This window comes from Salmo salar, chromosome ssa18 (genome assembly GCF_905237065.1).
Source record: "Salmo salar chromosome ssa18, Ssal_v3.1, whole genome shotgun sequence".
Classification (NCBI taxonomy): Eukaryota; Metazoa; Chordata; class Actinopteri; order Salmoniformes; family Salmonidae; genus Salmo; species Salmo salar.
In genome coordinates, this window is record NC_059459.1 from 738,088 (window position 1) to 757,480 (window position 19,393).

General features: G+C 48.1%; 1 protein-coding gene across 1 annotated transcript in view; it reads right to left on the bottom strand.

Moving 5' to 3' along the window:
* Positions 1 to 1,149: 1,149 nt before the first annotated feature.
* Positions 1,150 to 19,393, bottom strand: part of LOC106593135 (2-acylglycerol O-acyltransferase 1) — a 45,449-nt gene continuing 27,205 nt past the window's right edge. Inside the window, exons 4-6 of the mRNA XM_045700634.1 lie at positions 14,709 to 14,883; positions 7,795 to 7,995; positions 1,150 to 1,208 (exon numbers count right to left, since the gene is read on the bottom strand). Of these exons, the coding sequence (XP_045556590.1) occupies positions 1,202 to 1,208; positions 7,795 to 7,995; positions 14,709 to 14,883 (383 nt within the window). The 3' untranslated portion in view covers positions 1,150 to 1,201. The remainder of the gene's footprint in view (positions 1,209 to 7,794; positions 7,996 to 14,708; positions 14,884 to 19,393) is intronic.

Consider the following 19,393-nt stretch of genomic DNA (forward strand, 5'->3'; position numbering starts at 1 on the left):
GTCCTCTGTACCTGCGTCTCTTCCTCTGACGGGGATGTCGGCCTTGTCGGGTGTCTGAAGTACATCCTGTGCGTCCTGCTTGTTGAAGAAAACATCTTTGTCTGATCCGAGGTGAGTGATCTCTGTCCTGATATCCAGAAGCTCTTTTCTGCCGTAAGATACGGTGGCAGAAACATTATGTACAAAATAAGTTACAAATAACGTGAAAATAACCACATAATAGCACAATTGGTTGGGCGCCCGTAAGACTGCTGCCGTTTCTTCTGGCGCCATTTTACCTGAGTAATTATCATGCCGTTTAATCCGTTTCTTGATATGATACACCTGAGAGATGGATGGATTATCTTGGCAAATGAAAAATACTCACTTACAGGGAGGTAAACACATTTGTCCACAACATTTGAGAGAAATAATATTTTTGTTTGTATGGAACATTTCTGGAATCTTTTATTTCAGCTCATGAAACATTGGACCAACACTTTATATGTTGCGATTATATTTTTGTTCAGTGTATTTCATATCACTCAAATATCCAATTAACGGTTGCCAATATTGAGATATCGATAGGCTACCCTCCCGTATCTGAAACTACATGATCATTGATGTTACCTGATCATGAAAGCATGCAGTTACTTGCTGTATAACTCTGATGATAGTGTTACATGTGTGCAATGGGTTTTGCATGGAGTAATCAGACATGTGCTGTTCTGACTAAGCTCTTCAAGACATGCTGATATTACAACATTTATTTAACAATTCCTTGAAAATGGCACGCAGTTGTCAGTGGTTTTAGCAGAGCTGGGGGTCTCCTTGCCCCACAGCAGGCAAATCGAACGCTGTGCAACATATTGGGATGTTTTATAAAACAATACAGAACCCTTCAGCTAGAACTCTGACCTAGAAGGTGTTGCAGCATCTTTGGGTTAATCTGTAAGTCTTATTTTTCTTCTGATTATATGTGTGAACAACTCTTCACACAGATGTGTGTCTAGATGAAATGGAGGTGTTTTTCTGGTGCAATGCCGTAGTTGTCCTTGTTGTCTTCAAACACCGTAGTGAGGCCCTCCAGGTAGAGAGAATGGAGACAGTCTATATCATCCTTAGTGGGAGAGGGGGGTCTGGATCACTGGAATAGGCCTACCCACTGGGGGGGGAGAGAGAGAGAGAGAGATGAGAGAGGGTCTGGACCACTGGAATAGGCCTACCCACTGGAGAGAGAGAGATAGAGAGAGAGAGAGAGAGATGAGAGGGGGGTAGAGATATGGAAGGAGCGAGGAAGAGGTTTCATCCATATTTATCTCTATATAACCCACTGGGATGGTCAGGTGCCACAAAGAGGAACTTGGGAAAATTGCAGTTGTCTCAGAACAGGGCAGCACGGCTGGTCCTTAAAAGTACACAGAGAGCTAACATTAATGACATGCATGTCAATCTCTCATGGATCAAAGTGGAAGAGAGATTGACTTCCTCATTACTTGTTTTTGTAAGAGGTGTTGACAAGCTGAATGTATCGAGCTGTCTGTTTAAACTACTGGCACACAGCTCAGACACCCATCCATACCCCACAAGACTTCGCCACCAGAGGTCTCTTCCCAGTCCCCAAGTCCAGAACAGACTATGGGAGGAGCACAGTACTACATAGAGCCATGACTACATGGAACTCTATTCCACATCAGGTAACTGATGCAGCAGTAGAATCAGATTTGAAAAAAACTGGTAAAAATACACTTTATGGAACAGCAGGGACTGTGAAGAGACATGCACAGGTACAGACACATGCATACATTGTGATATTGTTGTATGGTGGTATTATACATGTTGTATTGTAGACATGTAGTGGTGAAATAATGTTATATGATGAACTGTTTTATCTCTTGTTTTATATGTAATGTAAGTGCTTAAATATGTAAGGAAGAGTAGCTGCTGCCTTGGCAGGAACTAATGAGGATCTATAATAAACCCCAGGAAGAGTAGCTGCTGCCTTGGCAAGAACTAATGGGGATCCATAATAAACCCCAGGAAGAGAAGCTGCTGCCTTGGCAGGAACTAATGGGGATCCATAATAAACCCCAGGAAGAGAAGCTGCTGCCTTGGCAGGAACTAATGGGGATCCATAATAAACCCCAGGAAGAGTAGCTGCTGCCTTGGCAGGAACTAATGGGGATCCATAATAAACCCCAGGAAGAGTAGCTGCTGCCTTGGCAGGAACTAATGGGGATCCATAATACACCCCAGGAAGAGTAGCTGCTGCCTTGGCAGGAACTAATGGGGATCCATAATAAACCCCAGGAAGAGTAGCTGCTGCCTGCAGGAACTAATGGGGATCCATAATAAACCCCAGGAAGAGAAGCTGCTGCCTTGGCAGGAACTAATGGGGATCCATAATAAACCCCAGGAAGAGAAGCTGCTGCCTTGGCAGGAACTAATGGGGATCCCATAATAAACCCCAGGAAGAGAAGCTGCTGCCTTGGCAAGAACTAATGGGGATCCATAATAAACCCCAGGAAGAGTAGCTGCTGCCTTGGCAGGAACTAATGGGGATCCATAATAAACCCCAGGAAGAGTAGCTGCTGCCTTGGCAGGAACTAATGGGGATCCGTAATAAACCCCAGGAAGGGTAGCTGCTGCCTTGGCAGGAACTAATGGGGATCCATAATAAACCCCAGGAAGAGTAGCTGCTGCCTTGGCAGGAACTAATGGGGATCCATAATAAACCCCAGGAAGAGTAGCTGCTGCCTTGGCAGGAACTAATGGGGATCCATAATAAAACCACAGGAAGAGTAGCTGCTGCCTTGGCAGGAACTAATGGGGATCCATAATAAACCCCAGGAAGAGTAGCTGCTGCCTTGGCAGGAACTAATGGGGATCCATAATAAACCCCAGGAAGAGTAGCTGCTGCCTTGGCAGGAACTAATGGGGATCCATAATAAACCCCAGGAAGAGAAGCTGCTGCCTTGGCAAGAACTAATGGGGATCCATAATAAAACCCCAGGAAGAGAAGCTGCTGCCTTGGCAGGAACTAATGGGGATCCATAATAAACCCCAGGAAGAGAAGCTGCTGCCTTGGCAGGAACTAATGGGGATCCATAATAAACCCCAGGAAGAGTAGCTGCTGCCTTGGCAGGAACTAATGGGGATCCATAATAAACCCCAGGAAGAGTAGCTGCTGCCTTGGCAGGAACTAATGGGGATCCATAATAAACCCCAGGAAGGGTAGCTGCTGCCTTGGCAGGAACTAATGGGGATCCATAATAAAACCCCAGGAAGAGTAGCTGCTGCCTTGGCAGGAACTAATGGGGATCCATAATAAACCCCAGGAAGAGTAGCTGCTGCCTTGGCAGGAACTAATGGGGATCCATAATAAACCCACAGGAAGAGTAGCTGCTGCCTTGGCAGGAACTAATGGGGATCCATAATAAACCCCAGGAAGAGTAGCTGCTGCCTTGGCAGGAACTAATGGGGATCCATAATAAACCCCAGGAAGAGTAGCTGCTGCCTTGGCAGGAACTAATGGGGATCCATAATAAACCCCAGGAAGAGTAGCTGCTGCCTTGGCAGGAACTAATGGGGATCCATAATAAACCACAGGAAGAGAAGCTGCTGCCTTGGCAGGAACTAATGGGGATCCATAATAAACCCCAGGAAGAGTAGCTGCTGCCTTGGCAGGAACTAATGGGGATCCATAATAAACCCCAGGAAGAGTAGCTGCTGCCTTGGCAGGAACTAATGGGGATCCATAATAAACCCCAGGAAGAGTAGCTGCTAATGGGGATCCATAATATACCCCAGGAAGAGTAGCTGCTAATGGGGATCCATAATAAACCCCAGGAAGAGTAGCTGCTGCCTTGGCAGGAACTAATGGGGATCCATAATAAACCCCAGGAAGAGTAGCTGCTGCCTTGGCAGGAACTAATGGGGATCCCATAATAAACCCCAGGAAGAGTAGCTGCTGCCTTGGCAGGAACTAATGGGGATCCATAATAAACCCCAGGAAGAGTAGCTGCTGCCTTGACAGGAACTAATGGGGATCCATAATAAACCCCAGGAAGAGTAGCTGCTGCCTTGGCAGGAACTAATGGGGATCCATAATAAACCCCAGGAAGAGTAGCTGCTGCCTTGGCAGGAACTAATGGGGATCCATAATAAACCCCAGGAAGAGTAGCTGCTGCCTTGGCAGGAACTAATGGGGATCCATAATAAACCCCAGGAAGAGTAGCTGCTGCCTTGGCAGGAACTAATGGGGATCCATAATAAACCCCAGGAAGAGTAGCTGCTAATGGGGATCCATAATAAACCCCTGGAAGAGTAGCTGCTAATGGGGATCCATAATAAACCCCAGGAAGAGTAGCTGCTGCCTAGGCAGGAACTAATGGGGGATCCATAATAAACCCCAGGAAGAGTAGCTGCTGCCTTGGCAGGAACTAATGGGGATCCATAATAAACCCCAGGAAGAGTAGCTGCTGCCTTGGCAGGAACTAATGGGGATCCATAATAAACCCCAGGAAGAGTAGCTGCTGCCTTGGCAGGAACTAATGGGGATCCATAATAAACCCCAGGAAGAGTAGCTGCTGCCTTGGCAGGAACTAATGGGGATCCATAATAAACCCCAGGAAGAGTAGCTGCTGCCTTGGCAGGAACTAATGGGGATCCATAATAAACCCCAGGAAGAGTAGCTGCTGCCTTGGCAGGAACTAATGGGGATCCATAATAAACCCCAGGAAGAGTAGCCGCTGCCTTGGCAGGAACTAATGGGGATCCATAATAAACCCCAGGAAGGGTAGCCGCTGCCTTGGCAGGAACTAATGGGGATCCATAATAAACCCCAGGAAGAGTAGCCGCTGCTTTGACAGGAACTAATGGTGATCGATAATAAACCCCAGGAAGAGTAGCCGCTGCCTTGGCAGGAACTAATGGGGATCCATAATAAACCCCAGGAAGAGTAGCTGCTGCCTTGGCAGGAACTAATGGGGATCCATAATAAACCCCAGGAAGAGTAGCTGCTGCCTTGGCAGGAACTAATGGGGATCCATAATAAACCCCAGGAAGAGTAGCTGCTGCCTTGGCAGGAACTAATGGAGATCCCATAATAAACCCCAGGAAGAGTAGCTGCTGCTTTGGCAGGAACTAATGGGGATCCATAATAAACCCCAGGAAGAGTAGCTGCTGCTTTGGCAGGAACTAATGGGGATCCCATAATAAACCCCAGGATGAGTAGCTGCTGCTTTGGCAGGAACTAATGGGGATCCATAATAAACCCCAGGAAGAGTAGCTGCTGCTTTGGCAGGAACTAATGGGGATCCCATAATAAACCCCAGGAAGAGTAGCTGCTGCCTTGGCAGGAACTAATGGGGATCCATAATAAACCCCAGGAAGAGTAGCTGCTGCCTTGGCAGGAACTAATGGGGATCCATAATAAACCCCAGGAAGAGTAGCTGCTGCCTTGGCAGGAACTAATGGGGATCCATAATAAACCCCAGGAAGAGTAGCTGCTGCTTTGGCAGGAACTAATGGGGATCCATAATAAACCCCAGGAAGAGTAGCTGCTGCCTTGGCAGGAACTAATGGGGATCCATAATAAACCCCAGGAAGAGTAGCTGCTTCCTTGGCAGGAACTAATGGGGATCCATAATAAACCCCAGGAAGAGAAGCTGCTGCCTTGGCAGGAACTAATGGGGATCCATAATAAACCCCAGGAAGAGTAGCTGCTGCCTTGGCAGGAACTAATGGGGATCCATAATAAACCCCAGGAAGAGTAGCTGCAGCCTTGGCAGGAACTAATTGGGATCCCATAATAAACCCCAGGAAGAGTAGCTGCTGCCTTGGCAGGAACTAATGGGGATCCATAATAAACCCCAGGAAGAGTAGCTGCTGCTTTGGCAGGAACTAATGGGGATCCATAATAAACCCCAGGAAGTGTAGCTGCTGCCTTGGCAGGAACTAATGGGGATCCATAATAAACCCCAGGAAGAGTAACTGCTGCCTTGACAGGAACTAATGGGGATCCACAATAAACCCCAGGAAGAGTAGCTGCTGCCTTGGCAGGAACTAATGGGTATCCCATAATAAACCCCAGGAAGAGTAGCTGCTGCCTTGACAGGAACTAATGGGGATCCATAATAAACCCCAGGAAGAGTAGCTGCTGCCTTGACAGGAACTAATGGGGATCCATAATAAACCCCAGGAAGAGTAGCTGCTGCCTTGACAGGAACTAATGGGGATCCATAATAAACCCCAGGAAGAGTAGCTGCTGCCTTGGCAGGAACTAATGGGGATCCATAATAAACCCCAGGAAGAGTAGCTGCTGCCTTGGCAGGAACTAATGGGGATCACATAATAAACCCCAGGAAGAGTAGCTGCTGCCTTGACAGGAACTAATGGGGATCCATAATAAACCCCAGGAAGAGTAGCTGCTGCCTTGACAGGAACTAATGGGGATCCATAATAAACCCCAGGAAGAGTAGCTGCTGCCTTGGCAGGAACTAATGGGGATCCATAATAAACCCCAGGAAGAGTAGCTGCTGCCTTGACAGGAACTAATGGGGATCCATAATAAACCCCAGGAAGAGTAGCTGCTGCCTTGGCAGGAACTAATGGGGATCCATAATAAACCCCAGGAAGAGTAGCGCTGCCTTGGCAGGAACTAATGGGGATCACATAATAAACCCCAGGAAGAGTAGCTGCTGCCTTGACAGGAACTAATGGGGATCCATAATAAACCCCAGGAAGAGTAGCTGCTGCCTTGACAGGAACTAATGGGGATCCATAATAAACCCCAGGAAGAGTAGCTGCTGCCTTGGCAGGAACTAATGGGGATCCATAATAAAACCCCAGGAAGAGTAGCTGCTGCCTTGGCAGGAACTAATGGGGATCACATAATAAACCCCAGGAAGAGTAGCTGCTGCCTTGACAGGAACTAATGGGGATCCATAATAAACCCCAGGAAGAGTAGCTGCTGCCTTGACAGGAACTAATGGGGATCCATAATAAACCCCAGGAAGAGTAGCTGCTGCCTTGGCAGGAACTAATGGGGATCCATAATAAACCCCAGGAAGAGTAGCTGCTGCCTTGGCAGGAACTAATGGGGTTCCATAATAAACCCCAGGAAGAGTAGCTGCTGCCTTGGCAGGAACTAATGGGGATCCATAATAAACCCCAGGAAGAGTAGCTGCTGCCTTGACAGGAACTAATGGGGATCCATAATAAACCCCAGGAAGAGTAGCGCTGCCTTGGCAGGAACTAATGGGGATCCATAATAAACCCCAGGAAGAGTAGCTGCTGCCTTGACAGGAACTAATGGGGATCCATAATAAACCCCAGGAAGAGTAGCTGCTGCCTTGGCAGGAACTAATGGGGATCCATAATAAACCCCAGGAAGAGTAGCTGCTGCCTTGGCAGGAACTAATGGGGATCCATAATAAACCCCAGGAAGAGTAGCTGCTGCCTTGGCAGGAACTAATGGGGATCCATAATAAACCCCAGGAAGAGTAGCTGCTGCCTTGACAGGAACTAATGGGGATCCATAATAAACCCCAGGAAGAGTAGCCGCTGCCTTGGCAGGAACTAATGGGGATCCATAATAAACCCCAGGAAGAGTAGCCGCTGCCTTGGCAGGAACTAATGGGGATCCATAATAAACCCCAGGAAGAGTAGCCGCTGCCTTGGCAGGAACTAATGGGGATCCATAATAAACCCCAGGAAGAGTAGCTGCTGCCTTGGCAGGAACTAATGGGGATCCATCATAAATACAAATACTCACTGGAGAGATAGGGGAGAAAGTGTGTGTGTGTCTCGTACCAACAGTGTTTATGGGCTGTCTGTAGGGCAGTAGACCAAAGCTGTACTGGAACACTCCTCTCCCGGTGAACAGCGGCAGTGCCACTCCCATGAGCCTTTGCAGGTGGTCCTGTAGCCAGCGGACGCGGCGAGCCGGTAGGGTTGGTCATCTGGTCGAAGAGCTCATTCTCCCCAAAGGAGAACACAGGTACTATCTGAGCCCTATAGATACAGTAACAGAAAAGCTAGCTTTATTTCTACTGTACATTTCAGGCATGGATTCATCGCAATGCGCTTCACAGGAAAAAACATAAATGAAAAAACATAGAAAAAATATGCAATACTACACAACAAATGTAAGAGGATAAAAAACTAAAGAATAACAATAAAAGCTGAATGAATAAAAGCACCCCGAGGAAAATCAAAGCTAAAAAGGTATGTTTTAAGATCACTTTTAAAAATGGCCCCAGGTAGGGCCCCTCAGGTTATCTGGCAGGCTATTCCGGAGGCTGGGCCCATAGTAACTAAAGGCTGGGCCCATAGTAACTAAAGGCTGGGGCCATAGTAACTAAAGGCTGGGGCCATAGTAACTAAAGGCTGGGGGCCCATAGTAACTAAAGGCTGGGGCCATAGTAACTAAAGGCTGGGCCCATAGTAACTAAAGGCTGGGGGCATAGTAACTAAAGGCTGGGGGCATAGTAACTAAAGGCTGGGCCCATAGTAACTAAAGGCTGGGGGCCCAGTAACTAAAGGTTGGGGGCATAGTAACTAAAGGCTGGGGGCATAGTAACTAAAGGCTGGGGGCATAGTAACTAAAGGCTGGGGCCATAGTAACTAAAGGCTGGGGGCATAGTAACTAAAGGCTGGGGGCATAGTAACTAAAGGCTGGGGCCCATAGTAACTAAAGGCTGGGGCCATAGTAACTAAAGGCTGGGGGCCCATAGTAACTAAAGGCTGGGGGCATAGTAACTAAAGGCTGGGGGCCCATAGTAACTAAAGGCCGGGGGCCCATAGTAACTAAAGGCTGGGGGCATAGTAACTAAAGGCTGGGGGCCCATAGTAACTAAAGTCTGGGGGCCCATAGTAACTAAAGGCTGGGGGCCCATAGTAACTAAAGGCTGGGGGCATAGTAACTAAAGGCTGGGGGCCCATAGTAACTAAAGGCTGGGGGCACATAGTAACTAAAGGCTGGGGGCATAGTAACTAAAGGCTGGGGGCATAGTAACTAAAGGCTGGGGGCCCATAGTAACTAAAGGCTGGGGACATAGTAACTAAAGGATGGGGGCATAGTAACTAAAGGCTGGGGGCATAGTAACTAAAAGGCTGGGGGCCCATAGTAACTAAAGGCTGGGGGCCCATAGTAACTAAAGGCTGGGGGCATAGTAACTAAAGGCTGGGGGCATAGTAACTAAAGGCTGGGGCCATAGTAACTAAAGGCTGGGGGCATAGTAACTAAAGGCTGGGGGCATAGTAACTAAAGGCTAGGGACATAGTAACTAAAGGCTAGGGGCCCATAGTAACTAAAGGCTGGGGGCCCATAGTAACTAAAGGCTGGGCCCATAGTAACTAAAGGCTGGGGGCCCATAGTAACTAAAGGCTGGGGGCATAGTAACTAAAGGCTGGGGACATAGTAACTAAAGGCTGGGGGCATAGTAACTAAAGGCTGGGGGCATATTAACTAAAGGCTGGGGGCATAGTAACTAAAGGCTGGGGGCCCATAGTAACTAAAGGCTGGGGGCATAGTAACTAAAGGCTGGGGGCCCATAGTAACTAAAGGCTGGGGGCAGAGTAACTAAAGGCTGGGGGCCCATAGTAACTAAAGGCTGGGGGCCCATAGTAACTAAAGGCTGGGGGCCCATAGTAACTAAAGGCTGGGGGCCCATAGTAACTAAAGGCTGGGGGCCCATAGTAACTAAAGGCTGGGGCCCATAGTAACTAAAGGCTGGGCCCATAGTAACTAAAGGCTGGGGGCCCATAGTAACTAAAGGCTGGGGCATAGTAACTAAAGGCTGGGGGCATAGTAACTAAAGGCTGGGGGCATAGTAACTAAAGGCTGGGGGCCATAGTAACTAAAGGCTGGGGGCATAGTAACTAAAGGCTGGGGGCCATAGTAACTAAAGGCTGGGGGCATAGTAACTAAAGGCTGGGGGCCCATAGTAACTAAAGGCTGGGGGCATAGTAACTAAAGGCTGGGGGCCCATAGTAACTAAAGGCTGGGGCGCCCATAGTAACTAAAGGCTGGGGGCCCATAGTAACTAAAGGCTGGGGGCCCATAGTAACTAAAGGCTGGGGGCCCATAGTAACTAAAGGCCGGGGCCCATAGTAACTAAAGGCCGGGGGCCCATAGTAACTAAAGGCCGGGGCCCATAGTAACTAAAGGCTGGGGGCCCATAGTAACTAAAGGCTGGGGCCCATAGTAACTAAAGGCTGGGGGGCATAGTAACTAAAGTCTGGGGACATAGTAACTAAAGGCTGGGGGCATAGTAACTAAAGGCTGGGGGCATATTAACTAAAGGCTGGGGCATAGTAACTAAAGGCTGGGGGCCCATAGTAACTAAAGGCTGGGGGCATAGTAACTAAAGGCTGGGGGCCCATAGTAACTAAAGGCTGGGGGCATATTAACTAAAGGCTGGGGGCATAGTAACTAAAGGCTGGGGGCCCATAGTAACTAAAGGCTGGGGGCATAGTAACTAAAGGCTGGGGGCCCATAGTAACTAAAGGCTGGGGGCCATAGTAACTAAAGGCTGGGGCATAGTAACTAAAGGCTGGGGGCATAGTAACTAAAGGCTGGGGCCATAGTAACTAAAGGCTGGGGGCATAGTAACTAAAGGCTGGGGGCATAGTAACTAAAGGCTAGGGACATAGTAACTAAAGGCTAGGGGCCCATAGTAACTAAAGGCTGGGGGCCCATAGTAACTAAAGGCTGGGCCCATAGTAACTAAAGGCTGGGGGCCCATAGTAACTAAAGGCTGGGGGCCCATAGTAACTAAAGGCTGCCTCTCCATGCCTTTTGGTCCTAGGCTTTGGGATAGTTAAAAGTCCAGTGCCAGAGGACCTGAGGGACCTACTGGGAACATAACTTAAAAGCATGTCTGACATGTATTGTGGTGCACAATCGTGGACTGATTTAAAAACCAACGGAAGAATCTTAAAATTAATTCTAAAACTCACAGGCAGCCAGTGCAGAGCCTTTAAAATCAAATCAAATGTTTATTTGTCACTTGCACCAAATACAACAGGTGTAGAACTTATTGCGAAATGCTTACTGACAAGCCCATAACCGACCATGCAGTTTTAATATATATACAGGGGGTACCGGTACAGAGTCAATGTGGAGGCTATATACAGGGGGTACCGGTACAGAGTCAATGTGGAGGCTATATACAGGGGGTACCGGTACAGAGTCAATGTGGAGGCTATATACAGGGGGTACCGGTACAGAGTCAATGTGGAGGCTATATACAGGGGGTACCGGTACAGAGTCAATGTGGAGGCTATATACAGGGGGTACCGGTACAGAGTCAATGTGGAGGCTATATACAGGGGGTACCGGTACAGAGTCAATGTGGAGGCTATATATAGGGGGTACCGGTACAGAGTCAATGTGCCGGGGTACAGGTTAGTCGAGGTAATTGAGGTAATATGTACATGTAGGTAGTAGTTATAGGAGTTTATAAACAGTGAGCAGCAGCAGGGTACAAAAAAAGGGGTTGAGGGGTCCATGTAAATAGTCCAGGTGGCCATTTGATTAATTGTTTAGCAGTCTTATGGCTTGGAGGTAGAAGCTGTTAAGAAGTCTTTTGGACCTAGACTTGGTGCTCTGGAACCGCTTAGCCGTGCGATAGCAGATAGTCTATGAGTGGCTAATATAGAGGTCCTGGATGGCAGGAGGCTTGGTGGATGGATTATCTTGGCAGTGATCTTGGCAGTGATGCACTGGGTCGTATGCACTACCCTCTGTAGTGCCATAAGGTCGGATGCCGAGCAGTTGCCGTACCAGGCGATGATGCAATCGGTCAGGATGCTCTCAATCGTGCAGCTGTAGAACTTTTTCAAGAACTGGGGACGCATAACAAATCTTTTCAGTCTCCTGAATAGGTGTTATCGTGCCCTCACGACTGTCTTGGTGTGTTTGGACCATGATGGTTTGTTGGTCATTTTCAGCCCTCCTTTTCCTGTAGTCCACGATCAGCTCCTTTGTCTTGCTCACGTTGAGAGAAAGGTTGTTGTCCTGGACTTCTCTGACCTCCTCCCTATAGGCTGTCTCATCGTTGTCGTGATCAGGCCTACCGCCGTTGTGTCGTCAACAAACTTGATGATGGTGTTGGATTTGTGTTTGGCTACGCAATCGTGGGTGAACAGGAAGTACAGGAGGGGACTAAGCACGCACCCCGGAGGGGCCCCGGTGTTGAGGATCAGATGTGTTGTTGCCTACCCTTACCACCTGGGGGCGGCCCATCAAGAAGTCCAGGATCCAGTTGCAGGTGAAGGTGTTTAGTCTCAGGGTCCTTAGCTTGGTGATGAGCTTTGTGGGTACTATGGTGTTGAACGATGAGCTGTAGACCATTTTTTTATTGTATTTTATTTAACCTTTATTTAACGGAAAAGTCAGTTAAGAACAACTTCTTATTTACAATGACGGCCTACCCCGGGAAAACCCGAACCCGGACGACGCTGGTCCAATTGTGCGCCGCACCTATGGGACTTCTAATCACGACCGGTTGTGATACAGCCTGGAATTGAACCAGGGTCTGTAGTGACGCCTCTACCACTGAGAGGCAGTGCCTTAGAACGCTGTACCACTCGTGATCCCCAAATGAATAGTATTCTCACATAGGTGTTCCTTTTGTCCAGGTGGGAAAGGGTAGTGTGGAGTGCATTTCAGATTGCGTCACCTGTGGATCTGTTGGGGCGGTATGCGACATTGGAGTGGGTCTAGGGTTTCGTGGGTAATGGAATGATGGTGTTGATTGACCACGCTTTCAAGTGACTTCATTGCTACAGAGGTGAGTGCTACGGGGAAGTAGTCATTTAGACAGGTTACTTTCGCTTTCTTGGGCACAGGGAAAATGGTGGTCTGCTTGAAACATGTAGGTATTACAGACTCAGTCAGGGACAGGTTGAAAATGTCAGTAAAGACACTTTCCAGTTGGTCAGCGCACGCTCGGAGTACACGTCCTGGTAATCCGTCTGGCCCCGCGGCCTTGTGACTGTAGACCTGTTAAACGGTCTCACATCAGCTACGGAGAGCGTGATCACACAGTCATCCAGAACAGATAGGGGTCTCGTATTATATGCTTCAGTGTTGCTTGCCTCGAGGAGAGCATGAAAGGCATTTAGCTCGTCTGGTAGGCTCGCGTCACTGGGCAGCTTGCGACTGGGTTTCCCTTTATAATCCGTAATAGTTTGCAAGCCCTGCCACATCTGACCAGCGTCAGAGCCTGTATAGTTGGATTAAATCTTAGTACTGTATTGAGGCTTTGCCTGTTTGATGATTTATCTGAGGGCATTTTTTTATAATCATCTGGATTAGCGTCCCGCTCCTTGAAAGCGGCAGCTCTAGCCTTTAGTTCGGTGTGGATGTTGCCTGTAATGCATGGCTTTTCTACATTGTAGCATAATAGTGAAGACATCAAACTATGAAATAACGCATTTGGAATAATGTAGTAAGCAAAAAAGTGTTAAACAAATGAAAATATATTTTATATTTTAGAAGTAGCCACCCTTTGCCTTGATGACAGTTTTGCACAGTCTTGGAATTCTCTCAACCAGCTTCACCTGGAATGCTTTTCCAACAGTCTTGAAGGAGTTCCCACCTATGCTGAGCACTTGTTGGCTGCTTTTCCTTCACTCTGCGGTCCAACTCATCCCAAACCATCTCAATTGGGTTGAGGTCTGGTGATTGTGGAGGCAAGGTCATCTGAAGCAGCACTCCATCACTCTTCTTCTTGGTCAAATAGCCCTTACACAGCCTGGAGGTGTGTTGGGTCATTGTCCTGTTGAAAAACAAATGATAGTCCCACTAAGCCCAAACCAGATGGGATGGCGTGTCGCTGCAGAATGCTGTGGTAGCCATGTTGGTTAAGCCTGCCTTGAATTCTAAATAAATCACCAACAGTGTCACCAGCAAAGCACCACCACACCATCACACCTCCTCCTCCATGCTTCAAGGTGGGAACCACACATGCGGAGATCATCCGTTCACCTACTCTTCTTCTCATTGGTGTCCTTTATTAGTGGTTTCTTTGCAGCAATTCGACCATGAAGGCCTGATTCACGCAGTCTCCTCTGAACAGTTGATGTTGAGATGTGTCTGTTACATGAACTCTGTGAAGCATTTAGTTGGGCTGCAATCTGAGGTGCAGTTAAATCTAATGAATTTATCCTCTGCAGCAGAGGTAACTCTGGGTCTTCCTTTCCTGTGGCGGTCCTCATGAGAGACAGTTTCATCATAGCGCTTGATGGTTTTTATGACTGCACTTGAGAAAAAAATCCACATTGACTGACCTTCATGTCTTAAAGTCATAATGGACTGTCATTTCTCTTTGCTTATTAGAGCTGCTTTTGCCATAATATGGACTTTAAACCAAATAGGGCTATCTGCTGTTTACTAACCCTAATTTGTCACAACACAACTGATTGGTCAAACGCATTAAGGTGGCTACTTTGAAGAATCTCAAATATAAAATATATTTTGATTTGTTTAACACTTTTTTGGTTACTACACCTACCCGTGTTTCATACCTACCCGTGTTTCAGACCTACCCGTGTTCCAGACCCACCTGTGTTTCAGACCTACCCGTGTTTCAGACCTACCCGTGTTTCAGACCCACCCGTGTTTCAGACCTACCCATGTTTCAGACCAACCCGTGTTTCAGACCCACCCGTGTTTCATACCTACCCGTGTTTCACACCTACCCGTGTTTCACACCTACCCGTGTTTTAGCGCCAGTTTGATGAATCCCTTGCGGTGTAGAATCTGCAGGGTGAGAGCTCCTGGCCGGGCATCTAGAGCCTCTGGAGCACCCCCTATAGCCACCACCGCCACATTACCTCCTCTAGGAGCTGACAGCAGGTAGGACAGACTGGCTTTCTCACTGGATACCAGACCTGGCATGAACACATTATACACACATTACACACACACACACCTTAACCCCAAATACACACACACCCTAACCCTAATTACAACAAAACAAAAAAACAAAACACACACACACACACACACACACACACACACACACACACACACACACACACACACACACACACACACACACCTTAACCCCAAATACACACACACCCTAACCCTAATTACAACAACACACACCCTAACCCTAATCTCACACACACACACAATCCACACACCCTAACCCTAATCACACACCCTAACCCTAACCACACACCCTAACCCTAATCACACACCCTAACCCTAATCACACACCCTAACCCTAATCACACACCCTAACCCTAATCACACACCCTAACCCTAACACACACCCTAACCCTAATCACACACCTAACCCTAACCACACACCCAAACCCTAATCACACACCCTAACCCTAATCACACACCCTAACCCTAATCACACATCCTAACCCTAATCCACACACACACACACACAATACACACACCCTAACCCTAATCACACACCCTAACCCTAATCACACACCCTAACCCTAATCACACACCCTAACCCTAATCCAACACACCTAACCCTAATCACACATCCTAACCCTAATCACACACCCTAACCTAATCTCACACACACAAACACAATCCACACACCCTAACCCTAATCACACACCCTAATCACACACCCTAAACCTAATCTCACACACACACACACAATCACACACACCCTAACCTAATCACACACCTAACCCTAATCACAACAATCCTAACCCCTAATCTAAGCACACACACAATACACACACCTAATCCTAATTCTCACACCCTAACCCTAATCACACCCCTAACCTAATCTCACACACACAACTAATCACACACCTAACTCCTAATCACACACCCCAACCTAATCACACACACACACACACAACACAATACACACACCCTAACCCTAATCACACACCTAACCCTAATCACACACCCTAACCCTAATCACACACCCTAACCCTAATCACACACCCTAACCCTAATCACACACCCTAACCCTAATCACACACACACACACACACAATACACACACCCTAACCCTAATCACACACCCTAACCCTAATCACACACCCTAACCCTAATCTCACACACACACAATCCACACACCCTAACCCTAATCACACACCCTAATCACACACCCTAACCCTAACCCTAATCTCACACACACACACACAATACACACACCCTAACCCTAATCACACACCCTAACCCTAATCACACACCCTAACCCTAATCTCACACACACCCTAACCCTAATCACACACCCTAACCCTAATCACACACCCTAACCCTAATCTCACACACACACACAATACACACACCCTAACCCTAATCACACACCCTAACCCTAATTACACACCCTAACCCTAATCACACACCCTAACCCTAATCACACACCCTAACCCTAATCACACACCCTAACCCTAATCACACACCCTAACCCTAATCACACACCCTAACCCTAATCACACACCCTAACCCAAACACACCCTAACCCTAATCACACACCCTAACCCTAATTACACATTCAGGAAGTTCTGAAGGGTCCCCATCCTCAAAAGTTTCTACAGCTGCACCCTCGAGAGTATCCTGACCAGTTGCATCATCGCCTGGTATGGCAACTGGTCGGCATCTGACCATAAGGCGCTACAGAGGGTAGTGAGTACGGCCCAGTACATCACTGGGGCCAAGCTTCCTAGGACCAAAAGGCTCCTGAACAGCTTCGACCCCCAAGCCATAAGACTGCTGAACAATTAATCAAATGGCCACCTGGACTATTTACATCGACACCCCCCCCCTACCTCTACCCCTACTGTCACGACTTCCACCGAAGGTGGCTCCTCTCCCCGTTTGGGTGGCGCTCGGCGGTCGTCGGCGCCGGTCTACTAGCTGCCACCGATCCCTTTTTCTTTTTCGTTTGGTCTTGTCTGTTTTGATTTCTGCCTTGTTTAGGTTGTTTCGCGCGGGTATTTATTTTCTCCCAACCCGCTTTGTTTCGCGGGTATTTATTTTCTCCCAACCCGCTTTGTTTCGTGCGGGTATTTATTTTCTCCCAACCCGCTTTGTTTCGTGCGGGTATTTATTTTCTCCCAACCCGCTTTGTTTCGTGCGGGTATTTATTTTCTCCCAACCCGCTTTGTTTCGTGCGGGTTTATTTATTTTCTCCCAACCCGCTTTGTTTCGTGGGTTTTTTCTCACCCGCTTTGTTTCGTGCGGGTATTTATTTTCTCCCAACCCGCTTTGTTTCGTGCGGGTGTTTATTTTCACCCAACCCGCTTTGTTTCGTGCGGGTATTTATTTTCTCCCAACCCGCTTTGTTTCGCGCGGGTATTTATTTTTCTCCCTACCCGCTTTGTTTCGTGCGGGTATTTATTTTCTCCCTACCCGCTTTGTTTCGTGCGGGTATTTATTTTTCTCCCAACCCGCTTTGTTTCGTGCGGGTTTATTTAGTTTTTCTTGTTTGTATGTTGGGTGATTTTTGTTCATTCCAGGTCTTTTCCCTAGACTTTTGTTCTAGTGATGTTTTTGGACTGTATTATGGTCCTGTGCCTGTATGTTTTGGATGGACTCTCTAGAGAGCCGTGACAGAAACTCGCACCACATAATGGAGTCAGCAGGAACAGACACGCCCTCCGCATCCATGGAGGAGCGTGTTCATTAACATACAGCCGTTCTCCACCAGTTGGGAACGACTATGGATCAAGTACCGACGAGAATGAAGAGATGGGAGAGGAGTGGTATCCTTACACCGTCTTCAGCCACTCTTCAGTCTGCACCACCACCCTCTCCAACAGTATCCAGCTCCAACGGTATCCAGCTCCAGCGGGATTCGACTCGCGCTCCCGAGGGAGTACGATGGAGCGGCTGCCTGGTGGGGTTTCTGCTCCAATCAGATCTTTACCTGGCAACCGTTCGCCCAACTCCCTCGGGAGAGGAGAGTGTTAACGCCCTCGGCTCCTGCCTTGCGGGGAAAGCCCTGGAGTGGGCCAATGCAGTCTGAGAAGGCCCAGACTCAGCGAGGGAGGATTACCCAGAGTTCAACCGCCGCTTCCGGGCTGTGTTCGAACATCTACCTGAAGGTAGAGCGGCGGGTGAACATCTGTTTCATTTAAGGCAGGAGACGAGGAACGCACAGGACTTCGCGCTGGAGTTCCGGACCCTGGCCGCCGGCGCGGGGTGGAATGAGAGGGCCCTGATAGACCATTATAGGTGTAGCCTACGAGAGGACGTCCGCAGGGAGCTAGCTTGTTGGGACACCACCCTCACCTTGGACCAGCTAATAGACATGTCCATTCGACTGGACAACTTGCTGGCTGCCCGTGGTCGTCCTGATCGGGTCCTGCTCGTTCCACCCCCCCAGCCCACCTGCTCCGATCCCCATGGAATTGGGAAGTGCTGCCGCTAGGCCGACCGGAGGAGGAGTCTCCTCCTGCACCAGTTGTGGTCATAGAGGACACACTGCTGACCGGTGCTGGAGGAGCTCGTCTGGGAGTCGAGAGGGCAGGCAGAGCGCTGCTCGAATGTCCCAGGTGAGTCCGCACCAGGCTGCTTGTTGGTAATATGTATGTGTTAGAGTTTTCCCCTCACTCCCAGCATAAGGCGCTAGTAGATTCAGGCGCAGCGGGGAGCTTTATTGATCGTGGGTTTGCGAATAAGTTAGGGATTCCCTTGGTTCAGTTGGACCAACCCTTCTCCGTGCACGCCTTACATAGTTGACCACTAGGGTCAGGGCTGGTCAGGGAAGCCACGGTTCCACTGACAAAAGTTTGATTACCTTTGTTGTCTTCGTCAGAATGCACTCCCAGGACTGCTACTTCAATAACAAATGTTGGTTTGGTCCAAAATAATCCATCGTTATATCCAAATAGCGGCGTTTTGTTCGTGCGTTCCAGACACTATCCGAAGTGTAAATAAGGGTCACGAGCATCGCGCAATTCGTGACAAAAGATTTCTAAATATTCCATTACCGTACTTCGAAGCATGTCAACCGCTGTTTAAAATCAATTTTTATGGCATTTTTCTCGTAAAAAAGCGATAATATTCCGACCGGGAATCTGCGTTTAGGTAAACAGAGGAAAGAAAACAAAGCATTCTGTCGACGCGGGCACGCGCCTGAGTCTCACAGTACTGTAACCAGCTACTACCCAAACGCGCTACTTTGTTTCAACCAGAGCCTGCAAAGCCACGATTCAGCTTTTTGCCGCCTTCTGAGAGACCATGTGAGCCGTAGGAAGTGTCACGTAACAGCAGAGATCCTCTGTAATGGATAGAGATGGCAAAGAAGGCCAAGAAATGGTCAGACAGGGTACTTCCTGTACAGAATCTTCTCAGGTTTTGGCCTGCCAAATGAGTTCTGTTATACTCACAGACACCATTCAAACAGTTTTAGAAACTTTGGAGTGTTTTCTATCCAAAGCTAATAATTATATGCATATTCTAGTT